Source organism: Colletotrichum chrysophilum (genome assembly GCF_026319265.1).
Source record: "Colletotrichum chrysophilum strain AFK26 chromosome Unknown scaffold_221, whole genome shotgun sequence".
Lineage (NCBI taxonomy): Eukaryota > Fungi > Ascomycota > Sordariomycetes > Glomerellales > Glomerellaceae > Colletotrichum > Colletotrichum chrysophilum.
In genome coordinates this window covers 10459-26289 of record NW_026517508.1, presented here as the reverse complement: position 1 = coordinate 26289, position 15831 = coordinate 10459, and the positions used below count along the sequence as shown (strand labels likewise).

Here is a 15831-nt window from a genome sequence, read left to right as displayed (position 1 = left end):
GTCCCGGCAAACCTCCCGGTCAATTATCTCTCTTGTATCCGTAGTTATCTCAAGAGCCGCCCCCCCCCCCCCCCCCGCCCGCAACAAGGCCTTTCTCTTCGACCAACTACTTACTACTTTGACCTGTGACATCCATCGCGCCCAGACATTTGTCTCCTTCAACGCCGCCATCGCTCTCACTCACCTCATCGCCAGCTGCAGCAATCCCACCTCGCTCCTCTCGATCCGTTCCATGGACCGTCCACTCCACAGGATCGCAGTCTGTCATCCAGCTCACGTCCGGACTTCACTCGACCACGTTGTTTTCTACCTGCGATAGCATCTTGGCCGGATAGTAGATGCCTTCTGGGCTTGCTGTTTTAGCAGCGGTCGATCATCAGCACTGACACTGCCACCCTAACCTCCTCACTACCTTACCTGCCTCGATGTCGGCCACCACCTCCTCATCACCGCTGCAAGGCCCCAGCGGTAGTGTTAACGGGGCGAACCTTCCCCAGGGTCACTGTCGCTATATCCTTCTGGTCCCGGGCATCAAAGGTCAGCGATGTGCTTGCGCGCACTTTTCTTTGAATCGGTCAACCCCCGGTGCCAGTTGCGACTGCGGACATATGGCCTGCTACCATGTCAAGGCACCAGAGCCATCCTCGGCCAGGCACGAGGTCGCGTTGCTCAGACAGCGTTTACAGGCGCTGGAAGAACATCTTGATCATGAACGACAGGGAGGCCTCGGAAACATCGTTACTAGAGTGAGCGAGCTGGAGGAGTTGGTCGAGAAAAGCCGTGAGGAGATCGGCCAAGAGATCAAGGGATCATACCGAAATATCACTAGAGTCTGGCAGTCAGTCGATCATTTAGAACGGCAAGCTGCTCAAATGCAACAACGCATACATTCCCACACGGAGCGGCTAGGGAATGTAGACTGCGAACTGCGGAACATCAGCAATCGACAAATGGAACTGTTTGACGCCGATGACAGCATGGAAGAAAGATTGGAACAGTTGGAGTCGGACAAGGACTCATTGGCCACACGAGACGCAGGAAAGCTGCAGGTCGCGGTTGAGGCAGCGACTTGGCCTAGTGGCCCAGATTCTCGACCCCGACGCCAACCCACGCCGACCCGGACAGCTCACGGAAAGTCTGTCATTGACATGGAACTCTCCCGGTCTGAATTTCGTGCTTCCTCTTCACCTGGCGCGACTGGGTTTGCCGGTAACCCAAGTAACTGCGGCGCATGGACTGTTCACATTTCCCTGCTTCCAACCTTCTCACAGCCGTTTCCCTTTGAAAGGGATACCAATGCCTACAAGCGATGCCTCTCGCGTGGTCTGCATCGCACAGTTGTTGTGGGGGGTCCTGATAGTGACTCTTTCACGAACGCTGTCGCGAGAGCCTTCGAGGGTCTGTTGAAAGGACGGTCATGGATGCCTCTGCAGGCGAAGCTTTGCGATGCAGAACGGCTCCAGGGCCTCCCAATGTTACGACCACTGGACCCCAACATTGTCGACAGCGAATACAACGTTGACTTTCTGCGGAAGCACTGTGGCGTGTGCGAGCCCAGCGGGAAGATCGAGTCGTTATACATCGCCATGCGCAAAGATAAGCTGTCTTGGCATTTTCTGCGAAACTCGCCGAAATTCATTGACGGCCTCGAGAATTGCTGGGTGTATGACCATTACCTTGATCCCAACGACCCAGTGGAGGACGACAGCATAGACGAACACGATCGCCCGTCAGCCGGTGACATTGTGCCATGCTTGCCTTCTCTCAAAAGAGCTGCCTCTGAAATATCAAAGACGAGCAATTTGGCGGCTGTTCCGCCTGCTGGCGAAAACGATACACCGAGGACTAAAGCACCTAGGACAGCCTGTCTATCCACCTTGGCGGACTCGCATAGACGATTAGAGACGGTGTAATAGCAAGTGGCCCACTTACATTGGTGAAGATTTATTTTCAAGATCATAGACGGAGATTTGGGGATGGGATCGTTTGGCGTTTTTCTGTGAGTAGGTGACGGTGCGCAACACGGACATGAAGAAAGGGCTGGATGAGTTCATCAGGTACAAGATGACTTGCTGGTTCTGAGAGAAGTCGGAGAATTATACCCTTTTCATTGGTCTGTAGTGAATAAAGTAGATACTTGTCAGGAAATGGAAGTAGATAGAAAATGAAAGACACAAAATCTTGAGGAAAGCTGTAGAAATAGATCGCCGTAGAAGAAAGAAAATGGTAGGACAAATGCCGTGGTAGGTAGTCAGTCTCAGGCACCTTCTTCACCTTGCTGTGCCAGGCTAAGTGACCGGCTTTCGCGGCAATTACGGCGACGTCAAACGCCGGGACACTGGGCATCCCGTCACCGATTGGCTTAGGGAGGAGCGCTTGCATCAAATTGCAGGCACCGGCCCCACCAGTCAGCCGCACTACCTACGCAGTACGCAGGTAGGTAGTACGCTGAGGTGTGCTCTGTACTCAGTTCTCCACACAACTAGCTCATACCGCGGAACTTCCAACATCATTCCCAGACATTGCGCGTTTGTCGTACCCGAGAGGCAGACTTCGATGCTCAATTGCCTTCGGATCCCCTTCGTCTTTCCTCAGATTCCCTGCCATTTGTTGTGGAAAGAAGACTCCCGCTTGTTCCTGCCTCCCATTCACCGCTCCTGTCTCCACTGTCAAAACAAACACTTGCGCTCGCGTCTCTATACAACTCTCAACCTTACTTTCGCCATCTTCACACCATCTCCCACAACTACTTAACCAGCCATCATGGATTGGGATATCGATATGGACGACGTGGCCGAGGGCTTCGCGCCTCCGACTGCATCAATCGCCGACAACACGGTGGGTGACCCCAATGCCAGATACCTTGGGCTGCATTTCGCTGATCAAATTCCACCGCACAGAATACTGCACCCTCTGCCACCCAACCTGCCCACGCCGTCGGCCTCGATACGGAAAGCGCAACCTTGGTCGGGAACAAGGTCCACGTTCGCGGACTGGATAATCTGACAACGGACAACATCAAGACATACGTCAGCGATCACCATGGCCCTGTTGAAAGGATCGAATGGATCGATGACGACTGCGCAAATCTCATCTTTGGCTCCGACGCCATAGCACAAGAAGCTTTGAAGGCCCTTAGCGCCGTGGAAATCGCCGATCCGACTCAGCTTCCATTACTAGAGACGATTCCAGCCAAGAACACAGCATCGCATCCTGAGGCCAATTTACAGATCCGATTCGCAGTACTCTCCGACAAGAAGGCGCCGGGCGCAGCCCAACGCAGTCGTTTTTACCTTTTCCACCCGGAGTTCGACCCTGAGGAACGAAGACGAAGGAGCGATACAAGGAATAGATACCGCGACCGCGAGGGTGATGATCGCCGCCGCGGAGGTCGACGACATCAACGTGATCGAAGTCCAAGCGTTGAGAAATTCGACGCAGCAATGTACGATGACGACGAAGCGACACTGGCCGATCGCGAGTCCAAATCAACGCGCTCCCGGAGAAGATCAAGATCAAGGGAAGGTCCACGTGTGAGGTCGTACGCGCAACGCAACCAAGAAAAGGAGCTCTTTCCTGGTCGCGGCTCGGTGAGAGGGCAGCGTAATCGCTCGGCATCGCCCATGAGAGACAATGATGGCGATGCCTCAATGGACACTGAAGTCAGTCGTGCGGACACGGTAAGCAACAGAGAAAGAGCGTCTGGCATCCGGGGCAGACTGGCGCAAGACAACCAGTCGAAGGAGCTATTCCCCGCCAAGGGTCCTTCAATCGGCAAAACCCACATGGACCGAGTGATGGATGGCGCGGACGAGGCTACGCGGCTCATGCAAAGCAACATGTCTGTCGGCAACGGGAGGCGTGAGAAGGGCAATCTCTTCAATCGACAGCTCGGCTCCGGCACCGGCTTTGCCATCAAAGGCGCGGCCAACTCCAACGTCAAAGAGTTGTTCCCCAGCCGATTCGGCGGAAACACCGGAAAGGAGCTCTTCGCAGATAGACCAGAGGGGCGTGGGAAGAGACGACAGAAGGCCGAGGATTTGTTCTCTTAGTGTGCAGACGATTGGATCAACACGGGAGCCACGGTTTGTGGCGCAGGAGCCAGAGGTGACCGTAACGCTTTGGACAAGACGGCAAACATGCGCAGGCAACAGATACCATAGGTGCGGTAATTTGAGCAAAGCATGTTTCCCGGTGAACAATTTGGCGGTAACATGATGTGTCCAGGAGAAAACACGTGTTATTAGTACTGGGATCGCATCTCTTCCTAGATGTATATTGTGGCGGAGAGCTCCTCTTCAATCACATAGATGAAGCAGGCTCGGCTTGGCCATCGTGAGATGCCGAGACGAGGTGCAAAATGTAGCGGCACGTTGACTACGTAGGTTATGATATTTCTTCTGCACATCTGAACGAGGCGGTCCGGATGTTTAGACGAAAGTGGTCTCGGAAGTCTGGACACTAGCGGTTTCTTCCTGCAGTGAAGTTGAGCAGGCAAAAGGAGGCAGGCACAGCTGGCGACGGTACTCGCTCCTGCCATCGTGCGTCTTGGAATTGAGGATGCCTCTACTCGCTCCACCCGTCGTCGCGCTCGACGTTGAGGAAAGTGAGCCGCCTGCACAAGCATTAAAGCTTGCCTCTCAGGTCTTTATTTCCGAACCCCTTCGCTTTGCAGCGTCCATCGCGCCACGTCCTGCATCATCACCAGTCTGTTGGTTTCATTTCATTACAAAACGAGGCCAGGCCTCCGTTGAGATTTGTTCGCGGTAACTAAACCAGCTTTTGTTCGTGGGATATCACATCAAGCCTTTTACTTTCTTGTAACTGCTAAACTGCCAACAGTCAATCACTTCCCAAGTCTTCGCCATCTGCACACCTCTCGGGCTGTTCAGCAAGGACGAGCGCGGGCGACGGTCTTCCTTACAATGGCGGATTCTGAGAGATTGCGCCCTTTCCCTCGTCGCATGAGGTCTGATCTGGGGTTGAAGCGGCCTGCAGACGACGACAAGCAGACACGCCCTCTACCCATCGGCAACAGGCCGCGCCAACGAACATCCATTCCCCGCATCGCCAGTCTTGATGTTATTGTACCTGCGAACCTAGGAGTGAACAAGTGCCCTAGCATCCGGTCGGAACGACGGCCTGCATCCCCTCGTCGACTCTCACTCTCGCTAATCGAACCCGGCGACGGTGTCTTCTTTCAGGAGCGAGATCTCAACACTGGCCATGCAGCGTCTTTGGAGCAAATGATCAACACGTTGCACCATGTCATGATGACCAAGCCTGTTCTCGACCCGGTGCCAATTGAGAATAATTCTTGCATTCTGCACTTGCTTGAGGGGTACCGAGAGCTCCAAGAACAGCTGCGTGTGACCGAGAAGGCATTGGCGGAGGAGAAGGAGACCAAGGAGCGTAGCCTCGAAGAGTTCGCCAAGGTGTCATCCGAATGGGAGAAGAAAGAGACAGACTTCCGCGCCGAGATCAAGCGCATGGAGTTGGTCCTTGCCGACATTGCTCCCGACGGTGTTGGCGCGGTCGCCCTCGCGCGATCCGGCAGTATCGTGGACAGAAGCAGCAGGTCATCCCGGCTCTTCAAAGCCAGGGTAGAGAAGGCCAAGAGTCCTACAAAAGGTGAGGAGAGCTCTATCGCAGTTTGTCCTAGCTGTCTGAACACTGACGGATTCCGATACAAAGCGCGTGATCCTGACGACACCGCCGCTCTGGAGAATACCCTTGATTCCGACGCGACGGGCAGTCCGCGTCGTACGCACACCACATATCGTAAGCTGACCCGAACGTCGCCAAGCATTAGATGCACTTGCTAACGTATGCAGTGTCGATGCGCCCAAACCTGGACAGTAACGCGGATGCCGAGTTGAGCGAAAAGATGAGGAAAGCCCAGTTGAGGCGGTTTTGGGACACCAAGTACGATCCACGAAAGACGCCCGGCAGAGCCGACTTGACATCATGCCACACCTCGAATAAGCCCATAAATCACCATAATCGATGTCACTCCACTGCCAAGTCGCTTCCCAAAGAAGAAACTACTATGCAAAACAACATCGCGGATGACCCGGATTCAACTAGCGAAGTGACGGTCCTGCATATGAACGAGGATGTGCCGGCCGGTCCCAACGATCGAGCTGTTAACGGGAGACTTGAAACCATACCCACTAAGGCGACAGTGAACGGTCTATTGGGCGAAAACCCGGATGCCTCGACGCAGACTGGCGGTGGCCTGCGATGTAAACGCGAAGTCAGCCGCCACAAGAGAGAATTTTCATTCGATCCAGGAGAGGACGGCATTCTCCTATTGCCCTTGGCAAACCAAAACCCCCATGGAACCATCGAACAGTCATAGAACATGCGCAGACGGGAGCGAGGCGGCATATATCAACCGATAGGTGCAAAAGCCAGTCCTTTGAGTTCAAGTGCTGCAGACAGCTGATGGTTAGAGAAATAGGTCACAGCCCAACGTCAGTACACCTGGTGTCATCTTATCACATATCGAAGCCTCACCCAATGCTGCAGGATAAAGTCCGGACTGCGACCAGGCGGATATCCATGGAAGTCGTCGCAGTTCTCAAGATAGCGGCCCAGTCCGTACGATATCGTTTTACGACGCATCCATTCGCCCAGCGCAGACGGAAAAGGGGTAAGAGCAGTGGATAAAACGAAATGTGAACGAAGTTCGTTGTATTAAGCACGAGTTGGGCTTTTTTGCTTGCTGCGTTGGGCAAAGGAATGACATGCGTTGCGAAATAACAAGCAACGTTGAGCCGTCTAGTCGCGTTTTCACTTCCCAAATATATTACTCCATCTCCCTGCATTGTGTTCACTAACTTGGATCTTGTGTGTTGTTGAAGTCTACGTTGGCATAACGTGCTCCATATCCGAGCGAATACATAAGCCCCGAATACTTGAGCCCCATTTGCAAACTCTTTCTTGCCATACGTACCCCGATAGCTCCCGTCCATGACTGTAAACATTGCCACGTGAAGACCCCATTTAGGTTCACGATTGTCTCCGAGGGTCCTGTCCCCTGCCCGGCGGCTATCATAGTGATGAGCGGGACTTAGGGCGATGCTTGCACAGGTTGTAGGCTGCATCCCCATAAGACCAAGGTGGTTCAGGGGTAAGGACATTGCTGCGTCTTGACTGGGTGCATTCCGTCGCCGGTGAATCTCGCGGCAGCGACACATGGTCTGTCGAATTGAAAGCAGTCTGCGAAGCAGGGACGAACACGGATGTGCCAGTCGGGGAAGCCATAGTGAAAGGCGCGAAACCACGAGCAAATCAAACAGCTACGAATACTTACACCTAGCAGCCGGCGCTTTACTCTGCTCGGTTTGTGTGTGAAACGAATCAAGGTGCATTTTGGTCGGCAGCAACTAGTAAACACCCCCAGGGACCAAAAAGCCGAAGGGAGACGAGTAGAGGAGGTGAGGCGTTTCTCACCCAGATCGCCGGGTAGCAATACTTTTGGAGGAGGAGCGTCAACTGCGCCTCCTTATTTTCCCCTTCCCCATCCATAACTGGAAGTGCTTGAGTATATCGTCACCTGTACGGCGACCGCCTCACTCAGCGTCCGCCGTTGCAACTGGAATTCGGTATGTAACCCGCCCCAACCAGAGTACCACAATGGCGACTCCCACGGACGGTTTCGTAACTCTCTTTGTCTCGTCAGTCGGCAGAACTGTTGGAACTCAGGTTGGCCTGCTAGCCGTTGAAAAAATTGCAACCACAGAAACAGTGGAGGGTTTTCCCAACGCCAACCGTTTGACGGAATTAGGTCCAGGTCAGATTAATACTTATTTCGGAAGAACTATTAGCTCAGTATCGCACGACTTCTTGGTCACTCACATACGCCTCACCAGAAAGCCCTCCACTTACTCCTCGATACTCCTACCGTGGGTACGGCAATACCGAGTCTCAGGACGATTAGACTTCAAATCGGCAGTCGGTGGCTGTTTTCCACTTCCGGTATTGCGCAAAAGATTGACTTGCAGCATCCGCAAACAAGACTTCCCCAACGATGTGAGTGCATCGGCAGTGGTTCTGCGGATGAAGTATAACGGCTCGCCCCAAGACACTAGGTGGCGACAGAGGTTGAAGTCATGCTTTCACCATTTGAGTGACACGCATCCAAGAGCAACACAATCGAAGAATCACGAGGAATATGTATATGAGTAATGAGCCTCGGCCACTGAAGACGAGTTGATTTTGGGCGTTTCTTTACAAGTGTTTGCCGAGCATACAATTGAGATACGAAGAACTCTACAGTTCCGTTTGCGAAAGCCTTCCGGTCTTGCGTGTCGGCTAGTCATTAACATAAGTCTAATTGCATGTGGTTCATCGCACAAAAGCCTCGAGGGATTCTGATGGGGCCACAGGTACCTGTGCCGCGGCGGCGGGCTCGCGCGACCCGCGCCTGTCTCTATGTATGTCTTGCAAAAAGCCTGTGAGGGCAGGTCTGTGGGCAAGAGGGTAAGAGGACAGGGTGCTGAGACGATGAAAAGAAAAGAGGGCAGAAAGATTGAAGGATCAATGACAAATATGAAGGTCGACACCCCAAGACCAACAGCCACCACAGCGTAACATAAACGAAGATGGATCACACACACCAAGATACATGAGGTAAGAAGCGCCCATCACCCTGATCCTTGGGCCGTCAACGATGCAGGCAAGCTTCCTCAGTGCACACGTGCACACAAGTTCGGCGATGACATTACAGACTGGCTGGCTGAGGCGACTGTGGTGTGTAATGTTGTATTCCCAACGGGGGAATATGGTTTCGTCGTCCCGTGTTGGAGGCTTATGTGTGTCCGTGGTGTCCCACTGCAGGCGGGCGTCGTTGATTCCTTGAATCGACTGCATGATTGATACGCACTACCAGCGCACACATTGAACCAACACTTACATATACGGCACGATATGGTGCCATCGTGTGATTTTACGGTGCTTGCGTTGCAGCTCGGTACACCCTCCTTAGCCCCTCCCCCCCCCTCCGTGAACAACCAGCCCGGGATAGTGGCAGAGACAGAGAGAGAAAGATAGAGCTGTATCCTTGGGTACGAGGCGCCTTTATTGATGTTGCTGCTGCTTACCATCCCAGCGGTTGCGGGGGGGATGCACATGGTTGAGCGAAGATTGAGACGGCTGTCTAAGTCGAAGTCACGCAGACCACCAGTTTGGCAGATCCCCTGACTAGGGTATCCGTACTGGGCTTCGCCGCATCTTCGGGTATGTGCCTTTTTTCCTGCGTGTCTTATCTTGTTCGGACGGGTTTGATCCAACACTGAAGAGAACAAGGGGGGTGATTTGTCATGCTGGGGGGGGGGGGGAGGGGGGGGCTACTCTCTCCCAAGACAGTTTCGCTCTAACCACCGGTTTTTTTTCCCATGTCTGTTATGGCGTCTGGGGGAACTTATCCGTGAGGGACCTACCGATGTGTGGCGTGCCGTTGACGGCTTCCTAGTGCTCTGATTGGCCGGAGTGGAATATGCGAAGGTTCCAAGCCACGGAGACTCCTCGAAGGACAGGCCACGCGACTTACCCAATTGCTCTTCACAGGTCAACCAACCATTAATAGCATTGAGTTGATTAGCCAGCCAGCCAGCGAAGAAGATTGTAGGTCCCATAAAAGACTTGGGGGTTGGGGGCAAGGAAGACGCTGGGAAGTGAGGCTGATGATGCGAGGCGTCATTGACGCCATGTCAATGATGACGACTCTGCATCGCGGGTAGCCTGTGTTAAAGGAGGCAAAGAAGTGTAGAGGGTCGTGGGCGGTAGAGAAATGCAATGAATGGCTGCCGTTTTTTTTTTTTGGCCCCCCTACCCTCCAGAAAAGAAAACAATATGGTTGGCGTCGCTCACCACACCGGGATCGAAATCGGGCTGAACCACAGCCGCGGATGTGAGTACTGATATCCGTGGCCAAGGTTCAGGGCTACCCAAGAGTGGCAGAGGATCGTTTGCGGTTTGTTCTCCCCTGGTTTGTGCGACCCAAGGCATGGGGGAGCTGAGGGAGGGGGACACGGGGGATGCTGCGAGTGACTCAACTTGCTCTGTGAACCGCGCAAGGCTCATCTCTTTGGCTGGGTTTCGTGCCGCGTCAAGCAACAGAGAGCATCAAGTATCCAGAAGTCGTCAACGATGACAGGGCAAAGCCTCTGTAGTAGCCCCTGCGGTGAACCCATCGGGTTCTAGCGACAAGGGGGTTATGTTGTGAATGGGTGCAGTTGCAGTTCAGATTGCACCGGGGAAGCTGGGATCAACCGCAGTGCTATGTATGCTGTGGGTGTGAGTACCTGTTGGGTTCTCTTACCGTGGATTGGGAGCCAAAACGTTTGTCTTTCACGACGTCTGCCTGTCTGTGTTGCCTCAACTCAGCTGCACCTCTCACCATCAGTAATCATCAATGCTAAGGGAGGGGAAACCCAGGGGTGGAAAAAGAAATAACGTTGGTCAAGGGTGGGTAGTTGGGCGTGGGCGTGGGCATTAGTGTGAGCGAGTGTGGGTGAGAAAACAGTAGTAGTATCTGTATCTGTACTTCATTCGGATACGCAGCATGATGATGGGCACCTAGGTACCTTACGATACACTCTGTGCGGATCCCCTGGAGCGCTCTTCCCTCCCCTCCCTGCTGCACCTTGGCGGGTGCGGGTGCGGATGCGGGAACAGTGACTGAATGGATGCAATGTGGAAGCCCCACTACCCCACTGCCCCCAATCCCCAAGCTCCCATGTCGTCTGTTCGCACAGCTGCCCAATCTTGGTAAGGTGAAATAAAGAACGGATATGACGTACGGATATAACGATCCAAGGCGATGAAGTTGCAGATGCATACAGATTGATAAACCTGGGCGGGAACTCGTGAGCTCAGCAGAAGCTGCAGCAGCAGCAATAACGACGGCGACAACAACAGCAACATCAACAACAATAACAACAACAGTCACAACAACGGCAGCGTAGTGGTCGGCCATCTCTCAATTCCCGCTGCAGCAATGGTGTAAGTCGACGAGACAGTATGCAGCAGGATCCTCCCACGACATATACGATGATGCCTCGCTCCAACAACACAACACACAAAGTGAAGGCATGTCTGTCTTCCTTACCTTACGTCCGGTATTCGTACCGTTGGGCTCCGTATGACTGTCTTGGTGGTGCCCACTCATCCTGACCCAGGCTTATTGGTCTCTTGAAGGTGACTCCCCAATTGCAAATACCTTACCCGCCTGGCCCTGGTCTAGCTCCATGTCTCAGACAGAGTCCAGGGGCAAGAGACAGCAGGCACCCGTATAACGGCTGAAGGGCTGAGTGGCTGGCCAGTTGGTTGGCACGTTGTAATCTCGATATGATGCTGCATTTACGGGTGATGAATGGTGGTGATGGAGAAAGACCCACGGAACGTCCCCGTAGACCGCATGCACTCTGCTTACGGCTTGGTAAATTGCGAGAACATGGGTAGCCTGACCAGCCCCTGCTGGTGAGGCTTCCCGCTGAGAGACCTGGGCGAGTCTGGCCCGGCCCTTGCCCCTGCCACTGCCCCCTAAGTAGGTACCTGAGGAACGAATAGGTACGGCGAAAGTAGGTAGGTACCTTACCTTGGGTACCTGGGTGCCTAGGTAGTGTCATATAGGCGACCCACCTCCCCCTGTCGCCGCTCATCGAGCTCCGGTGCCATCTGCCTCTGAATCTGCTTCCACCTGTTCGGTTCTCATGCTGCCGCTGCTGCTGCTGCTGCTGCTGGCCGACCGTTGATCGACAGATGCCCATTGGCCCCGGGCCCCGGTGGTGGATGGGGCGAACCTGTCCCACATCACATGCATTGTCGATTCCAACTCGTCGATTCGCAACTGTGAACCTGCAGCCCGCCCAAATAAAAATGGGATCTGAGATCCGTCTCCACCTACCCCTTGTCCACGTCCTCACCCGTCTCCTCTCCCATCATCCTGGCTTCAGTGTTCCTACGCGCCGGTGCCCTTTTCCCCATCGACCACCCACCCACCAAATCCCATCCGACCTGCCCAAGAACGATCGTCAAATCTAGCAAAATCCCGTACTTTCCAGCGTTGCATCGGGCCACAGGCAGCTTCAGATCCATCCGGGAACCCCCCAGCTGTGCCGACACAGGCGGTAGTCGAGCAAGTAGTGTACGGATATTTGATGTGGAATCACCATGCCAAGAACCCTCGCATGTGAGTGAGGTGAGGAAAGGCATCGCAATTTTGGTTCTTTCCCTCTCTCTCGCGCGCGTATGCTACGCCCGTATGCTATCGGGTACCATGTCATGAAGTGTTTGGGTCTCGCACATCGGCTCTGCATGTATGGAGACCGTTCGCTTCTGTGACTGTTTCTTTATTCTCCTCTGGGTATGTGATGAAAAACACGGCCGCGAAAAGGTAGCGAATAGCAAGCAGTAATGATGCAAGAGATGATGATGCTGCTGAGGCCAGTGACGGCAATGACGAACCGCCGGCCATCACGTCGATGATTTTGGTATAGGGGGGGGGCGGGGAACAGCGGTGCAGTGAGCGAGCGTAGGTGAAATTGGGGGCAGATCTTCGATGGGCCGTTGTCTTGGACGAATGCACCGGTGGACAGTGACGATGCAGGCGTCCCTCAGTCCCTCAGTCCCTCAGTCCCTCCGTCTGTCTGCCTGTCCCTGTCCAGTTTGTCTGCGGACGCGGGCGGGCGCGGTCGCACCATACGTAGCGGCCACCAACTGGACTGCTCCGGTCGGCGCAGCGGTGCCGTCGTCGGTGGTGGTGGTAGCAGTGGTGGGTGGTGGTCGCCAGTCGAGGTTGGATGGCGAGCGCGAACGGTCAACCGACCTTTGGATCTACCTAGTTTGGTATGGTTTGGTTTGGGTTGGTTTGGTTTGGCTGGCACACTGGGTGACTGACGCTTTGGTTGGTGTCAAATTGGAATGGACAGGCCAGGACCCAGCCGCGCCGGTGCCAGGTGCACCGTGGGCCTTCGAAACGGTCGAGGGTAGGTAGGTAGGCAAGGTAAGGTAGGTATTAGTAGGTAGCTCTGGTGGTGTAGCGGTGTCGGTGCTTCGGACGACAATCCATTCAATGCCGTCAAGGGTGCAAGGCATCGAAAGAAAAGCAGGGCTTCCCCGGCCGGGCCTTGGTTTTCTTGTCAAAAGGGAAGGGAGGGTTGCACTCGCAGATCCTGCTCGGTCCCGTCAGCGCGGCCGCGCTGCCAATTCGTGGCCAACTCGCTGCCATCCGCCTTTCCTTCAGGGATTGTCTACGGGATGCGAACATCCCGAGGGTGGGAGACCAGGGGCTTGTGAAGATCACCGTCTTCTTTTGCACGACGAAAGATGAGCTGCCCCATGCCATGCAATTGACTCTGGACAATTGTCATACCGCCGTCCCTACCAACCACTTTCTTTGCCGTGTGCTCGCTCGTTTGAAGAATTGTCAACAGACGGCCGTGATCGAACCCTGTATCAGATGAAGTACCATAGTAGACGGTGGACACGCATGCTTCGTATATGCCTCGGGAACGTTAACTACGCACTCTGTTCATTCTACCGCCCTACACCACACTACACCACATCACACCACACCAGGCCTGAACTCTGCCTTATCGTGCAAGCACACAAGTTTGCCTCTACAGCTAGTCCGATCTTCTGTCGCCGTCAGACTCCCTTCCTACTGGCTTCGAAATCCGGCAACTGAGTCCGTCCTGTCTAAGCCAAATCTCATCGCAAACTTTGAAATTTCGCCCATGGGCAATTGCTCGTCATGATCGACATCAGCCCGCCCGCCCCTTAACCCCATCTACCTCGTGTTGAATGCGACTTTCTGTCCTGACGGCTGGCTTGGCCTGGCTGACGCTCTGTCCTCCGCCTCACCTTGTCCTGGGCTTGTCTACGCAGTAGTCCGCCAACCGAGGGCTCCAAAATTTGGGCCCAGGGTCCAACAGAGCCCGGGGAACCCCTTCGACTTGTGTTGGAAACAGAGGGCGTTGAACAGAGACAAGACCCTTGTCTATGCCCTTGTTGCAAGCCCACACACTGGTCCTGTCGATCGCCGCTGACGTGTCCGTGGGCATGAATTTCAGACATTCGCTGAGCCTTCTCTGCCCCCGTTCGACGATGGCCCATGCCCGGCAACTCCTACTCGAGCCCCAAAGTTGCTCAAGTTCCGCTGACACATGCGTTGGAAACACCAAACATGTCACTTTCGAGCTGTACAGCATGCTCTCAACTTCGCAGCATATAAAAGTGCATAACCCGAGAGGGTAATGTTCATGTGCTGAGCAATAATTTTTTGCATTACGGGGCCGCGTCTTGCGGTGCGCGTGAAGGTAATCAACACACGCTGTTATCCTTTTCCCCGGTACATCTTGTGGACCTCATCAGACCCATGCCGAACCATCATATTCTGGTCTCCGAACGCCTTTCCCTCGCTTGAGTTGGTACAGTTCAAATAGAAATAGAAAGACAAAAACAAGGCAGCTTGCCTTTTCCAGCACTCGCCATCAAAGAATCGATCCTTTGTCTAATTGCGCCTTCAAGCCCGTAGATTCTTGGTACAGTTTCGGCCACAACCCAAGTTCAGATTAAATTCAACTTTCCACGTGCTGTTTTGCATTGCACGGCGCGCCAAGTCATCCAAGAAGGGCTGAAACGTCCATCCGGGAGTCCTTATCGGCTGGTATAGGTGAAGCGACAGTGCTCGATACCGGCGAGTTTGGCGCCGTCAAAAGATGCGATCCCATTGACGGTAGTCGACCGTGCTCTTTCCTTTCGCTCGGTGCATGGAGCAGAGAACCGAAACTAGGTAATGATCGAGGCTGGGAGCCAGTGTCTAGATGACGAAGAGGAGGGAGTTGAAGAGATGGCGATGTGCCTCTGGAAAGGCATTGGGGAGATGTGGTGTAGCTTGACGCGGCATCGGAGACAGTCGAGGCCTCGCCGTCCAGTGCGTCGCTGCCAGGAGACGAGGTTGAACAGGGTGACGGCAGAGGCGATTCCAAATGATAGAGAGTGTGGTTGTGGCTGTGACCATAGAACGTCGGAGATACAGGCGACGACACGGCGTGCCTTGGAAGTGGGAGTGCTGACGGGTGAGGGTTGAGGGTGAGAGTCGGGCGTGTGAAGGCGGAGTGGCCATATCTTCTGTCGTCGTAGCCAGAAGTGCTCTGGTTGGCTCTGCGGCGATCGTGACGCTTGCGGCGATTCTGGCTTCCGTTCCACCAGTTCTTGACTGCATTATCGCTGCGACCATGCAGACGTCTTGCAATCTCGGCCCACCTCTTGCCAATCTCGCCGACGAGAATCTCTATTTGGGCGCCCTCCTCGGCTGTGATGGGCTCATGATTAAGTGTGGGCTTCAAGTTCTGGTGAAAGCGCTCTCTGCATTGCTTGGGCGTGCGGGTTCCGAGGGCTTGGGCAATGCGAACCCAGTTCAAGGGGCCTTGGTCGCTGACAAGCTGCATGAGATAACCGTCTTCTTGCTGGGACCACGGTCCTCTTCTTTGCGCCATTGTGGAAGTGTGGTGTGGATCGACTAAGATTATGATGGGAGGTTTGTGGTGGTAGACACCGAAGCCCAGAGTAACTGTGTGGCAGCTGGGCGATGAGGTCGAGATGTGTACAAGCTGGGAGCAAGGAGAAAGGGCTGGCTATGGTCTTGTTGTTGTTGTTGTTGTTGTCGTTGATGAAGACGATACAAGAGAGGGAGAATGAAGAGGCTATTTGGGGTCTTGGAAAGGTGTGGGTTGTGTGCGTATATATGTGCTTGAGCAGATGGAAGCGGCGTGGGAGAGAGACAACGGAGTATGAGAGGCTGTGCCGAAGAACGAGATC

At 54.2% G+C, this 15831-nt stretch overlaps 3 protein-coding genes across 3 annotated transcripts; 2 read left to right on the top strand and 1 right to left on the bottom strand.

Moving 5' to 3' along the window:
• Nucleotides 1-2763: 2763 nt before the first annotated feature.
• COL26b_013323 (uncharacterized protein) lies at nucleotides 2764-4052 on the top strand (the record flags this gene model as incomplete). The annotated part of the gene is made up of 2 exons (XM_053185942.1): nucleotides 2764-2838; nucleotides 2901-4052. The coding sequence occupies 2 exons, from the start codon at nucleotides 2764-2766 to the stop codon at nucleotides 4050-4052; spliced, it is 1227 nt and encodes a 408-aa protein (XP_053030107.1).
• Nucleotides 4053-5273: 1221 nt separating this feature from the next.
• COL26b_013322 (uncharacterized protein) lies at nucleotides 5274-6361 on the top strand (the record flags this gene model as incomplete). The annotated part of the gene is made up of 2 exons (XM_053185941.1): nucleotides 5274-5763; nucleotides 5835-6361. 2 exons carry the CDS (start codon nucleotides 5274-5276, stop codon nucleotides 6359-6361), a joined length of 1017 nt encoding a protein of 338 aa, XP_053030106.1.
• An 8726-nt stretch (nucleotides 6362-15087) lies between these two features.
• RCA1 (AFG3 protein) lies at nucleotides 15088-15509 on the bottom strand (the record flags this gene model as incomplete). The annotated part of the gene is made up of 1 exon (XM_053185940.1): nucleotides 15088-15509. A coding segment is annotated over one exon (422 nt), but the record flags the coding sequence as incomplete, so codon positions are not given.
• Nucleotides 15510-15831: the final 322 nt, after the last annotated feature.